The sequence below is a fragment of the Podarcis tiliguerta genome, assembly GCF_965153285.1.
Source record: "Podarcis tiliguerta genome assembly, chromosome: 12".
NCBI lineage: Eukaryota > Metazoa > Chordata > Lepidosauria > Squamata > Lacertidae > Podarcis > Podarcis tiliguerta.
Genome location: NC_139545.1, coordinates 55,669,438 through 55,689,147, shown reverse-complemented (window position 1 = coordinate 55,689,147; position 19,710 = coordinate 55,669,438). Strand labels below are relative to the sequence as shown.

General features: G+C 48.9%; 1 protein-coding gene across 5 annotated transcripts in view; it reads right to left on the bottom strand.

Annotated features, from left to right (window-relative positions):
* Positions 1-19,710, bottom strand: part of NBEAL2 (neurobeachin like 2) — a 209,981-nt gene that overhangs the window by 29,712 nt on the left and 160,559 nt on the right. For all 5 annotated transcript variants that reach the window (XM_083405874.1, XM_083405875.1, XM_083405877.1 and 2 more), the window contains 9 exons: positions 15,367-15,545; positions 14,280-14,439; positions 12,036-12,173; positions 10,939-11,244; positions 9,732-9,881; positions 8,065-8,222; positions 6,462-6,586; positions 4,802-4,922; positions 2,481-2,638 (listed from right to left, as the gene is read on the bottom strand). In XM_083405874.1, the coding sequence (XP_083262000.1) occupies positions 2,481-2,638; positions 4,802-4,922; positions 6,462-6,586; positions 8,065-8,222; positions 9,732-9,881; positions 10,939-11,244; positions 12,036-12,173; positions 14,280-14,439; positions 15,367-15,545 (1,495 nt within the window). The remainder of the gene's footprint in view (positions 1-2,480; positions 2,639-4,801; positions 4,923-6,461; positions 6,587-8,064; positions 8,223-9,731; positions 9,882-10,938; positions 11,245-12,035; positions 12,174-14,279; positions 14,440-15,366; positions 15,546-19,710) is intronic.

The following is a 19,710-nucleotide window of genomic DNA, read 5'->3' as shown; positions in this document are numbered from 1 at the left end:
TCTCACAGGAGCAAGACCTGCCAGGAAGAGTTGCTGCGCTCACTAGGCCTGGCAGTGGAAAGCAACTTGTTTCTCCTAACAGAAACAGTGAACTTCACTTACTCCGTGTGATTTATTGCTGACCTGCTCTTGACAGCTGCAACTTTGACTACTCAGGAATGGGATTGGTTTTTGTGTGTGTGTGTGTGTGTGTGTGTGTGTGTGTGTGGCGTTTGCCTCCTAGGATGGGTCATAAGGAAAGGGTTAAAATGGGTGTGATGTGATTGGCCAGTGAGAATGCAAGGGGGGAATAAAAGTTAGAGTGGGAGGTTTTGAAAGTCGGTTGAGGTTTGGGAGTTGAGAGTTGAGGTTTGGGAGTTGAAGAAGGAAGAGGGAGGTTTAGGTGTGGGTTGGTAGAGTCGTATTGTGAGAGAGTGAGAGGAATTGTTAGGTGGAGTCAGATAGATAGTTGGGAATAATCAGTTTGAAGTTGTTAGGAACTAAGGTTAAGAAACTGTCAAGAAAAACTAACTGAAACCATAAGGTTGTTCCTGCATTTAAAAATAAACTTGATTATTTGTTTATGTTAACAACTGACTGGACTCCGTGTGTCCCTGTGAGATACGGGGTGGTGGCAGCGGAAAAAGCAATCACAGTGGAGGCACAGGGTCAATAGACCGTCAAACGTCCGGGGGGCCCTGTGTGTGATCGCCACTGTGTGTGTTTGTGTGTGTGTGTGTGTGTGTGTGTGTATGTATGTGTGAGAGAGAGTGTCCTCACATATGCCACATTTTTGCACGACTCACACAAGGTTGTGGACAACAAAATGCAAGCCTCTCTCCCAGCCTGCTGAATTTGTAAAACCCAGTAAGCAAAAAACAACAACAGCACCCTCTGGCGGGAGACCCACGGGTGCTATCTCAACAACCTGTTTGGAAACTAAGCACCACTGATTTTTCTGGGCCCTTGTGACTGTCAATTTGCATTTCATAGTAAAGGAAGTATTTATCTGATGCGTAGAGATCTTTCCTATTCTAATTAATTCCAGAGGGTTCCGAAAGCTTCTCTGTGTGAAAGAAACAAACAGGAGGTTCATGTTGTTTGGGTTATTCCTTCCGAGAAGCTGAATACAGCAGCTGGCTTAAAGTGGTTCTCTTATCTCTTCTGACAAGGTCATGCTGACTATAAAAGTACAATGGTACCTCGGCTTAAGTACTTAATTCGTTCCAGAGGTCCGTTCTTAACCTGAAACTGTTCTTAACCTGAAGCACCACTTGAGCTAATGGGGCCTCCTGCTGCTGCCGTGCCGCCGAAGCACGATTTCTGTTCTTATCCTGAAGCAAAGTTCTTAACCCGAAGTGCTATTTCTGGGTTAGCGGAGTCTGTAACCTGAAGCGTATGTAACCTGAGGTACCACTGTAGGGCCAGAAGGAGTCTTGTTTTCACTTTCTCTTTATCTCTCTTCCTTCCGGTGTGGTGTTCTGTACGTAGTGTTAGGTTTTAGACTTATTATAAGTTATTGTAAGTTTTAGGGGACGCAGGTGGTGCTGTGGGTTAAACCACAGAGCCCAGGGCTTGCCAATCAGAAGGTCGGCGGTTCGAATCCCCGCGACGGGGGTGAGCTCCCGTTGCTCGGTCCCTGCTCCTGCCCACCTAGCAGTTCCAGAGCACGTCAAAGTGCAAGGAGATAAATAGGTACCGCTCCGGCGCGAAGGTAAACGGCGTTTCCGTGCCCTGCTCTGGTTTGCCAGAAGAGGCTTAGTCCTGCTGGCCACATGACCTGAAAGCTGTACGCCGGCTCCCTCGGCCAATAAAGCGAGATGAGCGCCGCAACCCCAGAGTCGGCCATGACTGGACCTAATGGTCAGGGGCCCCTTTACCTTTATTGTAAGTTTAAGTTAAGTCTGCTGCAACTGGATTTCTTATGGGCAGGGCCAATCCTGAATGTACTGGATTTGTGACCATTCTGCTCATCTGCCTTCAGTAGCAGTAAATCTCTGCTGGTTGAAATATTCTTCGCCTCTGGTCTGCTTTTGGGAATCCTACAACGTGTTTAAGTTTTGACTCCACTAGCTATACGTTGGAATCTACTCTGGATCAATACGGAGTAGAACCCCATGACAGTGAAATCAAGTTCAACGGCAGCTGGCAGGGCTCAGAAACAAAAGGGAGATACAGTGGTACCTCGGGTTACAGACGCTTCAGGTTACAGACTCCGCTAACCCAGAAATAGTACCTCGGGTTAAGAACTTTGTTTCAGGATGAGAACAGAAATTGCGCAGTGGTGGCGCAACAGCAGGAGGCCCCATTAGCTAAAGTGGTGCTTCAGGTTAAGAACAGTTTCAGGTTAAGAATGGACCTCTGGACCTCCACAACGAATTAAGTTCTTAACCCGAGGTATTCCTGTTTCGTTTTGGAGAGGCCATGAACTTTGGCCTCTAGATCATGGTAGCTGGAAGTGCTTCCTGGGAGTAAGGACACCTCGCACACCCTGCCCTTACCTTCCTCAGTCTCATCCTTCTCACAGCTGCTGTCATAAAAGTAGACGTGCTGAGTGGTGACTTCTAGCCGCCCCGGGATCACGGCCACGATGGTGATCAGCTCGCAGTCCTCAGAGATCACCAGCTTCTCCCGCTGACTTTGTTCTTTGGGCTCCACCCTGGAAGGGACGGACGAAGGATTGGTAGGTAACTCTTGATGTTCCTTTATACCTCGTTGGAAGGCCACCTGGATTGTTATTATTACAGTGGTACCTTGGTTTTCAAACGCCTTGGTTCTCAAACAACCTGGAACCCAAACACTGTAAACTCAGAAGTAAGAGTTCCGGTTTGCAAACTTATTTCGGAAGCCGAACGTGCTCCGTTTTGAGTGTTACGCTGAGGTCGGTCTGTTTTTGCTAAGCATTTTGCATTTCTGTTTTTGCGGCTCTTTTGCTTTTGTTTTTTGTGACTGTGTGGAAGCCAGTTCAGCTACTGATTGATTGTGTAACTGCAGTACATTGTTTATTGCTTTCCTTTTATGGATTCCATGGTCTCATTAGATAGGGAAATTCATGTTCAATTGCTGTTTTAGGGGTTATTTTTAAAAGTCTGGAACAGATTAATCCATTTTGCATTACTTTCCATGGAAAAGCGAGCCTTGGTTTTGGAACGCTTTAGTTTTGGAATGGACTTCCGGAACATATTACGTTTGCGAACCAAGCTACCAGTGTATTATTATTATTTATTAAGTTTATTAACCATCCTTCATCACAATACTGAGAGATGCTAGCAGCTACCTGCAAGCCACAGTAAAAGGGCCTATCGGGGGCAGACATCAGCCTTACCTGGACTGCCAGGGCGAAACAGGTGCGAAAAGCCAGCACCCTGTCCACAACTTCACTAACATCCATCTACAACTTCACTAGCATCTCTCAGTATTGTAAACAACACCGACCTTACCTTTTGTTGGTATCTTCATGAACTTACTCAAAAAGATAAAGAAAAGTTGAGCATTTGAAAAATCCATTGAAACCAGACATTACAAGTTCATCTCAGGTTGGGTAGTTCGCAAGTCTCTGTGGCTTTGCACAAGGTTTTGTATTTTTCTCAGAAGACTGATAAAGAGCGCATAATTATTTTGGTAATTTTTGTTTTCATATTAGTCGCTTTGATGGCCTGGGAATCTGATTCAGAGGCTGAACCGGAGGAATCCCAGCCTGCACAGGAGTCCCCGCCTCCAGGGCCGGCTGAGCTAGGGCAGGGCCTTGAATCTGAAGGGCCCTCACCTGTGCCGGGTCCTCCGGAGCAGACACCAGCTGAATTCACTCTGGCTCCTGAGGTGATGGAGGACCCATTGCCTGCAGGTGCTCCTCTCCCCGCCCTGTCAGAGGAAGGTGAGGTTGCCTCTGGGTCCAGTAACCCTCCAGCCTCTCCTGAGCTGCAGAGGCTCAGGGCAGAGAGGCAGAGGGAACTAGGTTCTCGCAGGAGGAGTGCTCACCTCCAGGCCAGGAGAGGCGAGTCACCTGTGGGCCAGGGCCGCCCTATGCCTCGGGGGAGATAAAAGCCAGTCAGCCCACTCCCAGGCTGCGGGAGCAACGTCATTGGAAACCTGTTTCTGCCAGCACCCAGACCTGTTTTTCCGGACTTCCCGATTACGCCCGGCTTCTTGCTTTGGACCCCGCTTTGCCCTTGGTGGAAAGTCTCCAGACCCTCAACCCAGGACCGGACTCTGACCACGCCTCACGGTAACCTCCCCCCCGGGACCAGCACAGTCACCAACGTGTTGCATGAGTCGTACTACTACTTGTTGGGATACTGCCAGGGAGACAAAGTCCATCATGACTCCACGTCGTCTCCGGACGTCCATTGATCTCCCGTAGACACGCAATATCAGCAATTAGCGACACGAGCTTCAGAAATAGCTTGCCACATTCCAGAGCCGTGCACGCTCTTATCAGCAGATATGCACACAGCGAAAGATGCACTCAGGAGAGCATCATTTACAAGTTTATTTCTGCATTGATCAGAACAAAGAAAAACATGACTGCCTGCTTCGGTGTTCCGGCAGAGAGAGAGAGAGAAACGAAAGCAAAGACACAACAGAAACATCCTGTGAAACAGGAATTGCGCAGGCTGTGACACAAACATCCTGCTCCCTTTTAAGGTGGAACGGAAATATCCTAACACTTCTATTGGCAGCACATGTTGCATTTTTCTAACTCTCTTTTAAAGGCACCCAGTTTGGTGCCCCCCGCAGAAGTGAGTTCCAGAGTTTAACTCTGCGCAGCGCGAACCCCACATTGGATTCGATCTATCACACGGTTGCCCGGAAGAGAACTTACAGGTTATCCAGGAAGGAGAGGTCTTCTTCCGCCAGCTGGTCATCCTGCATCTCGCTGACCTTTGCCTCCTTGGCGACGGCTAAGGGGATTGGCTCTGCTGGGTTGTGCAAATAATCGGCCCCTGGAAGGTGGAGGAAATGAATGCTGGGATCACAGCTGCACTGGGACAGGGGGTTGAATGCCCGAGGGACAATTAACAAATGCTAAGAGTCACAGAACTGCAGAGATGGACCGATTGTCCCCTTATGAATGCTGTGCGTCTTACCAGACCAAAAATTATTAAAAGAATGGGGATGTGCTAAAGAGTATATGAAAAAACATTGTTCTGGAGTAAGCATATTGGTATGTAACGAATGAAGGGACATGGGTGGCGCTGTGGGTTAAACCACAGAGCCTAGGACTTGCTGATCAGAAGGTCGGTGGTTCAAATCCCCGCGACGGGGTGAGCTCCCGTTGCTCAGTCCCTGCTCCTGCCCACCTAGCCGTTCAAACACATGTCAAAGTGCAAGTAGATAAATAGGTACCACTCTAGCGGAAAGGTAAATGGCGTTTCCGTGCGCTGCTCTGGTTCGCCAGAAGCGGCTTAGTCATGCTGGCCACATGACCTGGAAGCGGTACGCCGGCTCCCTCGGCCAGTAAAGCGAGATGAGCGCCGCAACCCCAGAGTCGGCCATGACTGGACCTAATGGTCAGGGGTCCCTTTACCTTATGTAACGAATGAAGCTTTGCAGGGTTAAAGAAAGAGAAAAATGGTGCAAAAAGTATAAAGATAGAGGTAATCTACATTAAAAAGGTAAAGGTAAAGGTACCCCTGCCCGTACGGGCCATTCTTGACAGACTCTAGGGTTGTGCTCCCATCTCACTCAAGAGGCCGGGGGCCAGCGCTGTCCGGAGACACTTCCGGGTCATGTGGCCAGCGTGACATCGCTGCTCTGGCGAGCCAGAGCCGCACACGGAACGCCGTTTACCTTCCCGCTAGTAAGCGGTCCCTATTTATCTACTTGCCCCCGGGGGTGCTTTCGAACTGCTAGGTTGGCAGGCGCTGGGACTGAACAATGGGCTCGCACCCTGCCGCGGGGATTCGAACCGCCGACCTTTCGATCGGCAAGTCTACTAATCTACATTAGGCACAACAATTTAGAAAGAGTAAAAATTTCGAGATCTTAGAACAAAGGAAGGAAGTCAATATGTGTATATGTACGTAATAATTAGAATGGTGATATGGTTTTATTTGTGTTTTTGCTTTTTGTTTGTGCTTTTTTTCTCTTGTGTCTTTTTTCCCCTTCTTGTTTGTACTGTTTTATTTTGGATTCAATGTTTGTAATTTTTGTTGTAAATTTGCATTGGGAAAAAGCAAAACTGCTAGTCCAATGCAGGAAGAGGATGATTTTTCACTGCGGCATTTCTATTGCACCTTTCCCCCAAGGTCAAGGCAGAGGTCTGGGGCTCTCCTCCCCATATTTATCCCGCAAAGATAAAGGTAGGCAAGACTGAGCACCGACGCCCGGCCCAAGGTCAGCCAGGGAGCTTCACGAGCGAGTGGGCATTAGAACCCTGGTCCCTAGTCAGCCACACCGATGCTGGCTCACAGAAACGGGGCCGCGCGATGGGCCGTCACCCAAAGCTGCCTGTTTATACTCCCAGGGAGGCTCCTCCTCACCCTGATTGTCACGCAGAGCGCTGGCCTCCGTGTGACGGTCAAAGTTGTAGTTGGGTACCAACTTAAGCCTCATTCGAGAGTAGGTCTCGGCGCATGACAACTTCCAGTGGATCTCAGGAGGATTTCTGGAGAGAGAGAGAGAGAGAGAGAGAGAGTGTGTCAGTACATGTGAAAAGGATCTAGGAGTCTTGGTTGACCACAAACTTGACATGAGCCAACAGTGTGACGCGGCAGCTAAAAAAGCCAATGCAATTCTGGGCTGCATCAATAGGAGTATAGCATCTAGATCAAGGGAAGTAATAGTGCCACTGTATTCTGCTCTGGTCAGACCTCACCTGGAGTACTGTGTCCAGTTCTGGGCACCACAGTTCAAGAAGGACACTGACAAACTGGAACGTGTCCAGAGGAGGGCAACCAAAATGGTCAAAGGCCTGGAAACGATGCCTTATGAGGAACGGCTAAGGGAACTGGGCATGTTTAGCCTGGAGAAGAGGAGGTTAAGGGGTGATATGATAGCCATGTTCAAATATATAAAAGGATGTCACCTAGAGGAGGGAGAAAGGTTGTTTTCTGCTGCTCCAGAGAAGCGGACACGGAACAATGGATCCAAACTACAAGAAAGAAGATTCCACCTAAACATTAGAAAGAACTTCCTGACAGTAAGAGCTGTTTGACAGTGGAATTTGCTGCCAAGGAGTGTGGTGGAGTCTCCTTCTTTGGAGGTCTTTAAGCAGAGGCTTGACAACCATATGTCAGGAGTGCTCTGATGGTGTTTCCTGCTTGGCAGGGGGTTGGACTCGATGGCCCTTGTGGTCTCTTCCAGGGCGAGTTCCAGGGCGTTTGACAACCAAAGGTACTACTAAAAGCTTCCTTCAAATCTAGAGTCATAAATAGCTACTTTTTGCCAGAGGAAGCCTATCTAGGTAAATCAGAACAGCCAGTCTAGCCTAGCAACGGCTCTCCGGCAGCCTTCACCAACTTAGCTCCCCGCCCCACCCCCGGTGCTTTGGACTACAATTCCCATCCACCCCTGGTTGGCCAAGGCTGCTCGCTGGGTCTTCCCCATCGCCAGCAGTCCAATCCATTAAAAATAAAATAAAATAAAATGTTCTCCAAAGCAGAGATCCCGGGGCCGGAAGCAATTGCATCCAAAGCAAAGCCTGGATTAGCTGCAGTTTCTGGGTCACCTTCAAAGGTAGCCCCACATAGAGCGCATTGCAGTAGTCCAAGCAGGAGACAACCAGAGCATGCACCACTCTGGCGAGACAGTTTGCGGGCACGGAGGGTCTCATCCTGCGTACCAGATGGAACTGATAAACAGCTGCCCTGGACACAGAATTGACCTGCACCTCCATGGACAGCTGAGAGTCCAGAATGACTCCCAGGCTGCGCACCAGGTCCTTCAGGGGCACAGTTGCCCCATGCAAGACCAGGGAGTCCTCCACACCTGCCCGCCTCCTGTCCCCCCAAAACAGTACTTCTGCCTTGTCAGGATTCAACCTCAATAGCTTACGCAGAAGCACAGCTTTTCTAAGGTCACCTGCCCTGTCCGGCTGCCGGCCAAGGCGGCTGGAGACCAGCGGAGGAATGAGAAGAGCCCTACCGATCGGCCCAGGCAGAGCGCTGGGAGGTGAGCAGTCTCCTCAAGGCCTTCCATTGCTTCAGGACGGTGTTCTGGTGGTTGTTGAGTTGCTTCAGCATATTGGTGTGGCGGATGTTCTCGTGCTTGGCCTTCTTCATCACCGGCTCCAAGATCAACTCCTGGCAAAAGGGGGAAACCAAGGGGAGGGAGAGGGGGAGAAAAGGGCAAGAGGGTGATGAAGGGAAGGGGAATGTGGCAGGGGTCCCCTCGGCTGAAAGGGGGTCCCTGCTGCAGGTGGAGCAAGAGAAAGGCGCGGTTCAGCCATGGAAGCAGAAAGTGAGAGAGAAACTATCAACTGATGCCGGGATATTTTCAAGCTCACCTAGGGTGCAACCGCTAGTTTTGTTGTTTCTTTAAAATCATTTTTATTGGTTTTCCAATAAAAGACATCCAATTAAATATCCAATCATAATACAGTGGTGCCCCGCAAGACGAATGCCTCGCAAGACGGAAAACCCGCTAGACGAAAGGGTTTTCCGTTTTTCGATGCGCTTCGCAGGACGAATTTCCCTATGGGCTTGCTTCGCAAGACGAAAATGTCTTGCGAGTCTTGAGATTTTTTTCCGCTCCCCACCCCCTTTTTCTAAGCCGCTAAACCACTAATAGCCTTTTAGCAGCTAATCCGCTAATCCCTTAAACCTTTAATAGCCGCTAATAGCTGCTAATAGCCGCTAAACCGCTAATAGCGCTAATCCACTAATAGGGTTGCTTCGCAAGACGAAAAAACCGCTAGACGAAGAGACTCGCAGAACGAATTAATTTCGTCTTGCGAGGCACCACTGTACTCCAATTAGAAAAATAAAAAACTAAAATAAAAAAGATCAAATTATAGTCCAAATTGTATTTACTAATTTCTTGGGGCTCCCCACAGCCTGAATCTTTGGAGCATATCTCCACATCTTAGTCCCTCTTCTCGATATTAACAATTGGTAATTTTTTGTCCCTGGGTCTGGGATTCTCATTCATGTCAAACACCATACGCTTTCATCCACCGAATACAGCTTTGTTCATACAGTCACACTTCGGGATGAATACGCTTCAGCTTAAATATTTTCAGGTTGTGCTCCTCGGTGACCCGGAAGTAACAGAACGCGTCATTTCCGGGTTTCACAGCTCGCGCATGCACAGACGCTCAAAATAACATCACGCGCATGCGCGGAAGCGACGAAACGCGACCCGCCCACGCACAGATGCATCTTCTGTTCGCTTCAGGATGCGAACGGGGCTCCGGAACGGATCCCATTTGCATCCACAGGTACCACTGTATATATTTTTTCAACTACCTTTTTATCAGCTCAGCTGATTATTCACACCCTGCCTGGCACTTTCTTGATCTCCTGCCCTCAGGCAAAAGATATAGAAGCACGATTAGTCGCGCCAACAGGGTAAAGAACAGCTTCTATCCATGGACAGTTAGGCTGCTGAATGAAAAGATAACAACAGGGCAACTGACTTTCGGGTTTGGTGGGTGTGCGTCAGTAAACAAGGGGAATTAAGACTAAGAGAGCTGAGTGGGGGGTGCTCGTGTAATCTCACTGTATACAAGCTGTACAAGTGACAATAAAGTATTTCAATTTCAACCCAGCTGTGGGAGTTGTAACGCAGGGTACCTGCCCGTCGCTGCCTACCTGGAATCTCCGCCTGCTCTCTGCTTTCTCCTTCTCCCTCGTCTGGGAGCTGCTCATCAAGGCATCGTAACAGGAGTTCCAGAAGTTCGACATGTGGTCGTGACTCTTGGCAAACGTGTCCACTTCAAACTGGGCCATGGTGGGCTGCACCTGTGGAGGAGACCCCACCGGGGAAGATTCATCAAGAGCCCTTTTTTAATTAAAAAACCCCCTCTACATCCAATGGGACAATTCCCATCATCCTTGACCCCTGGTCTTGCTAGCGAGGGATGATGGGAGTTGTAGTCCAAAAACAGCTGGAGGCCCAAGGTTGGGGAACACAGAGGACAAACTTTTCCCCCTCCAAAAATTAAGGGGAAACGTATGTGTGTCCTATGGAGCGAATGCAGGCTCCTTGGCTTCAGCGATAGCAATGCGAAGCCTCCGAAGCGCAGTGGGAGCGCTCCCTCCGCACTCCAGAGGCTTCGTGTTGCTTTCGCTGAAGCCTGGAGAGGGAGAGGGGTCGGTGCGCACCGACCCCTCTCACTCTCCAGGCTTCAGGGACAGCCGCCTGAAGACACTGGAGCGCAGCGGGAACTCGCGCTGCGCTCCGGAGGCTTTGGGTTCCTTTTGCTGAAGCCGGGAGAGCAAGACTCTCCTGGCTTCAGCAGAGAGGGAGAGCTGCGCAGCGCCCCCTCAGCCAAGCAGGAGGAGAAATGGAAGGGGCTCTGTTTCTCCTGCCGCTTCGCTGACGGGACGCTGAGCAGAGAGGGAAGAATTTTTTTCCCTTGTTCTCCCCCTCTAAAACAAGGTGTGTCCTATGGTTGGGTGCATCCTATAGAGCGAAAAATACGGTATATAGGAAGTGTGGCGTAAGCGATGGAAGTCAATTACTTAGAATCATAGAATCCTAGAGTTGGAAGAGACCACAAGGGCCATTGAGTCCAACCCCCTACCAAGCAGGAAACACCATCAGAGCACTCCTGACATATGGTTGTCAAGCCTCTGCTTAAAGACCTCCAAAGAAGGAGACTCCACCACACTCCTTGGCAGCAAATTCCACTGTCAAACAGCTCTTCCTGTCAGGAAGTTCTTCCTAATGTTTAGGTGGAATCTTCTTTCTTGTAGTTTGGATCCATTGCTCCGTGTCCGCTTCTCTGGAGCAGCAGAAAACAACCTTTCTCCCTCCTCTAGGTGACATCCTTTTATATATTTGAACATGACTTACGTGCTTCTCGATGAAGGTGGTCCATTCTGGGGTGGTGCAAAACTCCTGGAAGTCTTCGTAGAAAGTGGGGCTGCCGTTGGTGGGGGGCAGGGAGGGGAGGAAGTGCTGCAACCGCAGGGTGTCGTAGCACTTGTCCATCAAAGTGCGGATGATGGGCACCAGCCAGGAGAAGGTCTCCGACTTGGTGTGCAGCGAGTGGCGCAGGGGGGTCTCCAGCTTGCCCAGGACGTAGCAGGCCTCCTCCTTCTTGGGGGCTGAGGCCGTTTGCAGGAGGCTGTGGAGCTTCACGTAGGCCATGGATTGCAACTGGGAAGGAACAGAAGCATCAGCCATTCATTCATTCATTGAATTTACCGTATTGTTTGCCCTATAGGACACACTTTTCCCCCTCCAAAAATGAAGGGGAAATGTGTGTGCGTCCTATGGGGCAAATGCAGTGCGCACCGACCCCTCTCGCTCTCCAGGCTTCAGGAGAGCCTCACCGCCAGCCCCACAAGCTCGGGGGACAGCGGGGAGGCGGAACGCCGCCATCCCGCTGTCTCCCGATGTGCTTTGGAGGCTGCCGGCCCCACAAGCGCCTGGGGGGGGGGAATAATGTTTTTTCTTTATTTCCCCCCCAAAAAACTTGGTGCGTCCTATGGGCCGGTGCGTCCTATGGGGCGAAAAATACGGTACTTGTAACAGATGGGCCTAGGATTTAAATATGTAATATTGTAGAGCATTATGGATAAGAGTCAAAATGAAAAGAAAGAAAGATGATAATTGATCTAGTAACTTTATGTGAAAATAAGTTTTGGGAAACTGCTACAATGATTTATATGGAAACTCAGGAGGATTCGAGGAAGTCATTTAACAATGATAACAAAAGTGGGATTATTTCAGAAGGGTAAATGATTGTTTGTCTGTTTTTTGGTTTTTCTTATTTGTTGATATGTTTGTTATAAAATTGGAAAATTAATTAATTTTTTATTTTTTAAAAAAGAAAAAAACATAGCAAACCTGGGGGAGATCTTTGGCACATGTTGCAAAAGCAGCCCGGAATCGCCAGGAACTGGAAGGAGGCGGATAGGCCCCACCAAGTTAGCTGGACAACTTACCTGTAAGTCCTCCAGTGAGATATATCCGATGAGCACCCGCAAGCCGATCTGCGCCATCTCCTTCAAGTCGGAGGTGCCGTTGGCCAAGTGGTGCCAGACGCCCAGTTTGTCCAACAGGCTGTTGACCCCCTCATAAACCTGGAGCCAGGAAGGAGAGAAGCGGAATGTGAAGATGCAAGGACGGCCGACTGTGACGTTAACATATGAGAGTGCTGGAGGTGAAATAGTTAAACAGGTTACCCAATCAGGACCCAGGGGGTGGAGTCAGAGGGACTATAAAACCAGCTCTGGGAGGAGTTCGTTGGGAGTTAGGTGGCTGGTTGGAGTGGGAGTGAATTGGGATAGAGTCTGTGGGGAGGTTGAGTTAGTGTAGGGAAATAAGTTGAGTCAGGAACAGTTAGGGGCTAGGAAGACGAGTAAATATCTGAGAGGTGGTTTAGTGAGCGAGAGCAGGTAGCGGAAGTTATAGGTCTGGATAGGCATCCCATGATTGTAATTGACTAATAATAATAATAATAATAATAATAATAATTTATTATTTATACCCCACCCATCTGGCTGAGTTTCCCCAGCTACTCTGGGCGGCTTCCAATCAAGTGTTAAAAGCAATACAGCATTAAATATTAAAAACTTCCCTGAAAAGCCTTCAGATGTCTTTTAAAGATAAGATAGCTGCTTATTTCCTTCACATCTGGTGGGAGGGTGTTCCACAGGGCAGGCGCCACTACCGAGAAGGCCCTCTATCTGGTTCCCTGTAACCTCACTTCTCGCATTGAGGGAACCACCAGAAAGCCCTCGGCGCTGGATCTCAGCGTCTGGGCTGAACGATGGGGGTGGAGACGCTCCTTCAGGCATACAGGACAGAGGCCGTTTAGGGCTTTCAAGGTCAGCACCAACACTTTGAATTGTGCTCGGAAACGTACTGGGAGCCAATGCAGATCTCTCAGGACCAGTGTTATGTGGTCCCGGTGGCCACTCCCAGTCACCAGTCTAGCTGCCGCATTCTGGATTAATTGCAGTTTCTGGGTCACCTTCAAAGGTAGCCCCACTTAGAGTGCATTGCAGTAGTCCAAGCGGGAGATGACCAGAGCATGCACCACTCTGGCGAGACAGTCTGTGGGCAGGTAGGGTCTCAGCTTGCGTACCAGGTGGAGCTGGTAGACAGCCGCCCAGGACACAGAATCAACCTGCGCCTCAATGGACAGCTGTGAGTCCAAAATGACTCCCAGGCTGCGCACCTGGTCCTTCAGATAACCACACGCTCGTTAAACTGCAATAAATAAACAGAAGTTTATGTTCCAGTTTAACCCTGACTGGACTCAGTATTGTCCCAGGTAGGGCCTGGGTGGCAGCGGCAAGAAATAAAGTGGTGGCACAGGGATCAATAGACGGTGAAACGTCCGGGGGCCCTGTGTGATCGCCACACCGACCTCTTACGCTCCCTGGAGGTGGAGAATTCAGAAAGCCACCTAGTGTCAAGACTGAGCACGCAGGAAATCACACCGAGCAAGCCGGAGTTAACTCTTTATTAGACAAAGCATGATCTATCAGGCCTAATGAGCACAGCAAACCATCTCCGGTTGGTCCTGCTCCTATGAAGCCGTTGCAGAGACTGAAGGTCCCCCCTGTCTCTCCAGGGTTTTCCCCAAGCAATGAGAGACTTGGAGCAGCCACAGATCCGTGTTGCCATTGCAGAGAAGGAGGAGACCTGATCATTTAGGCCCCTGCATCCAGCTAGACTTGCCAACAAAGGTCCGTATAGTACAAGCTATGGTTTTCCCAGTAGTGATGTATGGAAGTGAGAGCTGGACCATCAAGAAGGCTGATCGCCAAAGAATGGATGCTTTTGAATTATGGTGCTGGAGGAGACTCTTGAGAGTCCCATGGACTGCAAGAAGATCAAACCTCTCCATTCTTAAGGAAATCAGCCCTGAGTGCTCACTGGAAGGACAGATCCTGAAGCTGAGGCTCCAATACTTTGGCCACCTCATGAGAAGAGAAGACTCACTGGAAAAGACCCTGATGTTGGGAAAGATGGAGGGCACAAGGAGAAGGGGACAACAGAGGACGAGATGGTGGGACAGTGTTCTCGAAGTGGCCAACGTGAGTTTGACCAAACTGCGGGAGGCAGTGGAAGACAGGAGTGCCTGGCATGCTCTGATCCATGGGGTCACGAAGAGTCGGACACGACTGAACGACTAAACAACAACAGCAACAACATCCAGCTAGAAAGCTTCCACCAACCTTCTCGCTCCACAAGGCCTGGTTGCTGTGGCCCTCGGAGAACAGGAAGTCCTGGAGGAGCCGAAGCAGCTTGAGAGCGTTCTGCGTGAGGCTGGGCAGCATGGCGGGGGTGGCCTCTTTGATGTCTGTCAGCGCCGACTCCATCATCATCTCCAGGAGGCTGGGAGAGAAAGAGAGGTGAGGCAGTGCTGACCTTGAAAGCCCTAAACGGCCTCGGTCCAGTATACCTGAAGGAGCGTCCCCACCCCCATCGTTCTCCCGGACACTGAGGTTAAGCACCGAGGGCCTTCTGGCGGTTCCCTCACTGCGAGAAGCAAAGCTACAGGGAAGCAGGCAGAGGGCCTTCTCGGTGGTGGCACCCGCCCTGTGGAACGCCCTCTCATCAGATGTCAAGGAAATAAACAACCATCTGACTTTTAGAAGACATCTGAAGGCAGGCCTGTTTAGGGAAGCTTTTAATATTTGATGAATTACTGTATTTTATTATTTTGCTGGAAGACGCCCAGAGTGGCTGGGGAAACACAGCTAGATGGGTGAGGTATAAATAAAACAACAACAACAACAACAACAACAACAATAATAATAATATGTGGGGCTATCTTTGAAGGTGATCCAGAAACTACAACTAACTCAGAATGCGGCAGCTAGACTGGTGACTGTGAGCGGCCACTGAGACCATATAACACTGGTATTGAAAGACCTGTACTGGCTCCCAGTACATTTCCGAGCACAATTCAAAGTGTTGGTGCTGACCTTTAAATCCCTAAACTACCTTGATCCAGGATACCTGAAGGAGCGTCTCCACTCCCATCATTCAGCCCGGGCCTTTTGGCGGTTCCCTCCCTGCGAGAAGTGTGGTTACAGTAAACCAGGCAGAGGGCCTTCTTGGTGGTGGCACCCGCCCTGTGTAACGCCCTCCCAGAAGACGTCAAGGAAATAAAGACCACCTGACTTTTAGAAAACAGAATGCATACTTTCTTCCAAAGGGAGAAATTTCTGGGTTCAGTGCAGGGCAGTCAGCAAAAGTCTTAACCCTGGCTCGGCTCCACTGGCGACACTCTGCCCACCTCAAAATGCCAGGCCTTACCTGCGCTTGATCTCGTCCGGCTGGCGCACCAACTCGCAGGCCGAGCCCAGCTTGGTGAGGACCGAGAAGACCTGCCCGCGCTCTTTCCAGGCCGCGTCGTCCCAGCCCTCCACCCCTCGCCAGGTGACCGAGAAGATGATGTTGGTGAGCAGGTTGCACAGTTCTTCCTCGGGCGTCTGCTGCGGAGGAAGGAAGGAAGCAACAGGTGAGCTCACACCAAAAAGGAATCTTGCAGGCTTGGGAAAGGTTCAGAAAAGAGCAGCCAATGGGATTGAAGGGGTGGAGAGACTCCCCTGCGAGAAAAAGCTGCCGCATTTGAGACTTCGCAATTTATTTTTAATTTTTTATTGGTGGGAGGAGTTATTTTGTCACATTACTGATCAGTCTTTGCTGCTCACCTTTGTGCAAAGAAAAGAATGCAAAGATTCAAATTAAAGCAATTCTAGCGCCAGAGAAATAATATATTCTTGCAAGAGAAGGATGAATCTCATTTAACTCACCTGCACTTCGTATTACAAAGAAGCCGTGTGTTTTTTATTATGCTAGAAACAGATGGTTTGGTATTTTGACTTCTAAAGCAACACTAACATTGGTCTGACGGTGGTCCTACCCAAATTTCGATTCCAGGGATTCAGAGACTCCCAGAAACAGAATTACACTTTCTGAATTTTCTAATGCTAGCTTAGTTTTAGATAATTGTATTTAGGATCAGGCATCCAAGACACATACAGTATCTGTAAGTATGTTTAGGGAAGCTTTTAATGTTTAATAGACTACAGTGGTACCTCAGGTTACATACGCTTCAGGTTACAGACTTCGCTAACCCAGAAATAGTGCTTCAGGTTAAGAACTTTGTTTCAGGATGCGAACACAAATCGGGCTCCGGCGGCGCGGTGGCAGCGGGAGGCCCCATTAGCTAAAGTGGTGCTTCAGGTTAAGAACAGTTTCAGGTTAAGAATGGACCTCTGGAACGAATTAAGTACTTAACCCGAGGTACCACTGTATTGTATTTTAATATTCTGTTGGAAGCCGCCCAGAGTGGCTGGGGAAACCCACCCAGATGGGCAGGGTATAAATAATAAATTATTATTATTATTATTATTATTATTATTATTACTACTACTACTACTACTACTACCCTGATTAATACTCAAGTTTTGAAAAGAGGATTTTCTACATATTAAAATAGCTTTCAGCCTGTGTGCCATTCATCAGTTTAAAAAGCGGTACAGGCAGAGAGTTAAAAAACAGAATTTTCATGGTTGAGTATTTGTAGAAACAGATTTTGCTTTCTTTTGTGCTTCATTAGCTACTGAAGCATTACAATAAAGCCAAAACAACATAAACATTGAAGTAGCTTAAGACTGCCTAGAAAGAATACCACTATATTCCACTCTGGGGGTGTGAAGCAAATTTTAAGGAAGGTTGGGTTGTTTCCAAAACTGCTAATTCCTTCCAGGTATTTCTGTGACAGAGACTATTATTTATTATTACGTTGTGCACTGTGGTTTGCTGTTGTTTTATTGTTTGGAGTCTAGAAATTACTTATTGTAACTGTTGAGTGGATTTCTGTTTAATTTTGAAATGCTGATATTTAATATTATTCTATATTGTTTTAATGAATGTTGAAAGTTATTTTATTTGCATATTGTATATTGTATTATTATTATTATTGTCTTATTTATATGATGTTAGCCGCTCTGAGCCTGGCTTTGGGCTGGGGAGAGCGGGATACAAATAAAATTTATTTATTTATTTATAATATTTTTAAATTAAGAATTTCAACATAACAATTTATCAAAAACACATCATCCTCATTCCCCCATTTTTTCCCTCCCCCCTCCCCTAAAAAGAAGAACCCACCCTCCAGAATTCCCTCAGCTCCTCTCTCTGGTTTCTCAGCACATACTATTCTCTGCATGTTATAAAGTTGTAAAGGTAAAGGGACCCCTGACCATTAGGTCCAGTCGTGGCTGACTCTGGGGTTGCAGCGCTCATCTCACTTTACTGGCCAAGGGAGCAGGCGTACAGCTTCCGGGTCATGTGGCCAGCATGACTAAGCCACTTCTGGCGAACCAGAGCAGCGCACGGAAACGCCGTTTACCTTCCCGCCAGAGCGGTACCTATTTATCTACTTGCACTTTGATGTGCTTTCGAACTGCTAGTTTGGCAGGAGTACGGACTGAGCAACGGGAGCTTAGCCCGTCGTGGGGATTCGAACCGCCGACCTTCTGATCGGCAAGTCCTAGGCTCTGTGGTTTAACCCAAAGAGTTGTAAAGATAATCAATATGTCTATGGGTATGTTACCAATAAAGAGTTTGTGAATGTTTATTCAAAACCTGCCAAGGAGTCCAGCTCTGTGACAGAGACTTCTCGATTTAGAGAAAATGGTGAGCGGTCCATGCTTGTGCAATTACGCACGGGGAAAGTGGTGCCGTCTGTGCAGATGTGATCCGGCTGACGGAGTGATCTCCACGGAAGTGAACTTCCTTCTGGCGGTTCCCTCACTGCGAGAGGCCAAGTTACAGGGAACCAGGCAGAGGGCCTTCTCGGTGGTGGCGCCCGCCCTGTGGAACGCCCTCCCATCAGATGTCAAAGCGATAAACAACTACCTGACATTCAGAAGACATCTGAAGGCAGCCCTGTTCAGGGAAGTTTTTAATATGTGACATTTTAGTGTATTTTTCATCTTTGTTGGAAGCCGCCCAGAGTGGCTGGGGAAACCCAGCCAGATGGGCGGGGTACAAATAATAAATTATTATTATTATTATTATTATTATTATTATTATTATTATTACTATAACTGGCCCAGGCTAGGTAAACCTTGCTGACCCCTGGACCAGAGGATCCGCAGGGTCCCTTGCGACTTAACAAATCTAAGGTTGAGTGGAGATTTGAACCCTGGTCTCCCAGCTCCTAGTCTGGCACTCTACACCACACAGTCTCTCTCTGTCTCACTGGAGAGCACCCGGTTGGCTAAGATGTCTGTCAGGGAACTGCCATCAGCTCAGAGGCGAGAGGTGGAACGGCGGTTGGGTTACAGGGAGCCTCCGAAGATCGTGCGAAGCAGCTCTTCCTCCGGCGAGGAGGGAAGCCCCGCCTCCAGCGGAGAAGGGGCGCAGGATTCAGAAGATGCTAGTGAGAGCCGCAACCCCGGGCCTGAGCAAAGAGGGGGAGAGGCAAGTCCCCCTTTGCCAACACCCTCTCTGTGCAGTCGCTTTACGTGCAGAGAGGGGAGGAGAACGATGGGGGTCAAAAGACTGTTATGCTGGGGAAAGTTCAAGGACCACCCACTCCCAGATTCTGCCAGCGACTGAGCAGACACGGACTTGAGACTCTCTGCACTGTAAATGTTTTTGCACAGATAATAAAGCCAGGAAAAGACCGGTGGGAGTCTTGCCTGATCGGTCTCGAGCAACCACGCCGGCACATAACAATGTCCTAGAAAGAGAGCATGCTTAGGTATGTTGAATGGTCTCTTTAAATGTGAAGGTTCATTATTGTTCCACAAGAAGTGTATGTCTTTAAGGGCCAGAGCAAATAACGAGACCCAGTTTTATAGCTGTAAAACAGTATAGCAGGTGCTGCTAAGTTGTGTTAATTAAGCTGTGTCAGCAATTGGGTATAGTATATAAAGAGCAGCACCTAGCTCTCTCAGTACCCTGGTGGATGGGTCTTGCCTGTTGATATGTTTAGTGTCCCCGGGACGCGGGTGGCGCTGTGGGTAAAACCTGAGCACCTAGGACTTGCCGATAGTATGGTCAGCGGTTCGAATCCCCGCGGCGGGGTGAGCTCCCGTCGTTCGGTCCCAGCTCCTGCCCACCTAGCAGTTCGAAAGCACCCCTAAGTGCAAGTAGATAAATAGGTACCGCTTTATAGCGGGAAGGTAAATGGCGTTTCCGTGTGCTGCGCTGGTGCCGGTTCGCCGGAGCAGCTTCGTCACGCTGGCCATGTGGCCGGGAAGTGTCTCTGGACAGCGCTGGCTCCCGGCCTCTTAAGCGTGATGGGCGCGCAACCCCAGAGTCGGTCACGACTGGCCCGTACGGGCAGGGGTACCTTTACCTTTACCTTTAGTGTAAAAGGAGTTTTTGTTATTAAAACCTTGTTAAAGTTACCGTATTTTTTGCTCTATAAGACTCACTTTTCCCCTCCTAAAAAGTAAGGGGAAATGTTTGTGCGTCTTATGGAGCGAATGCAGGCTGCGCAGCTATCCCAGAAGCCAGAACAGCAAGAGGGATTGCTGCTTTCACTGCACAGCGATCCCTCTTGCTGTTCTGGCTTCTGAGATTCAGAATATTTTTTTTCTTGTTTCCCTCCTCCAAAAACTAGGTGCGTCTTATGAA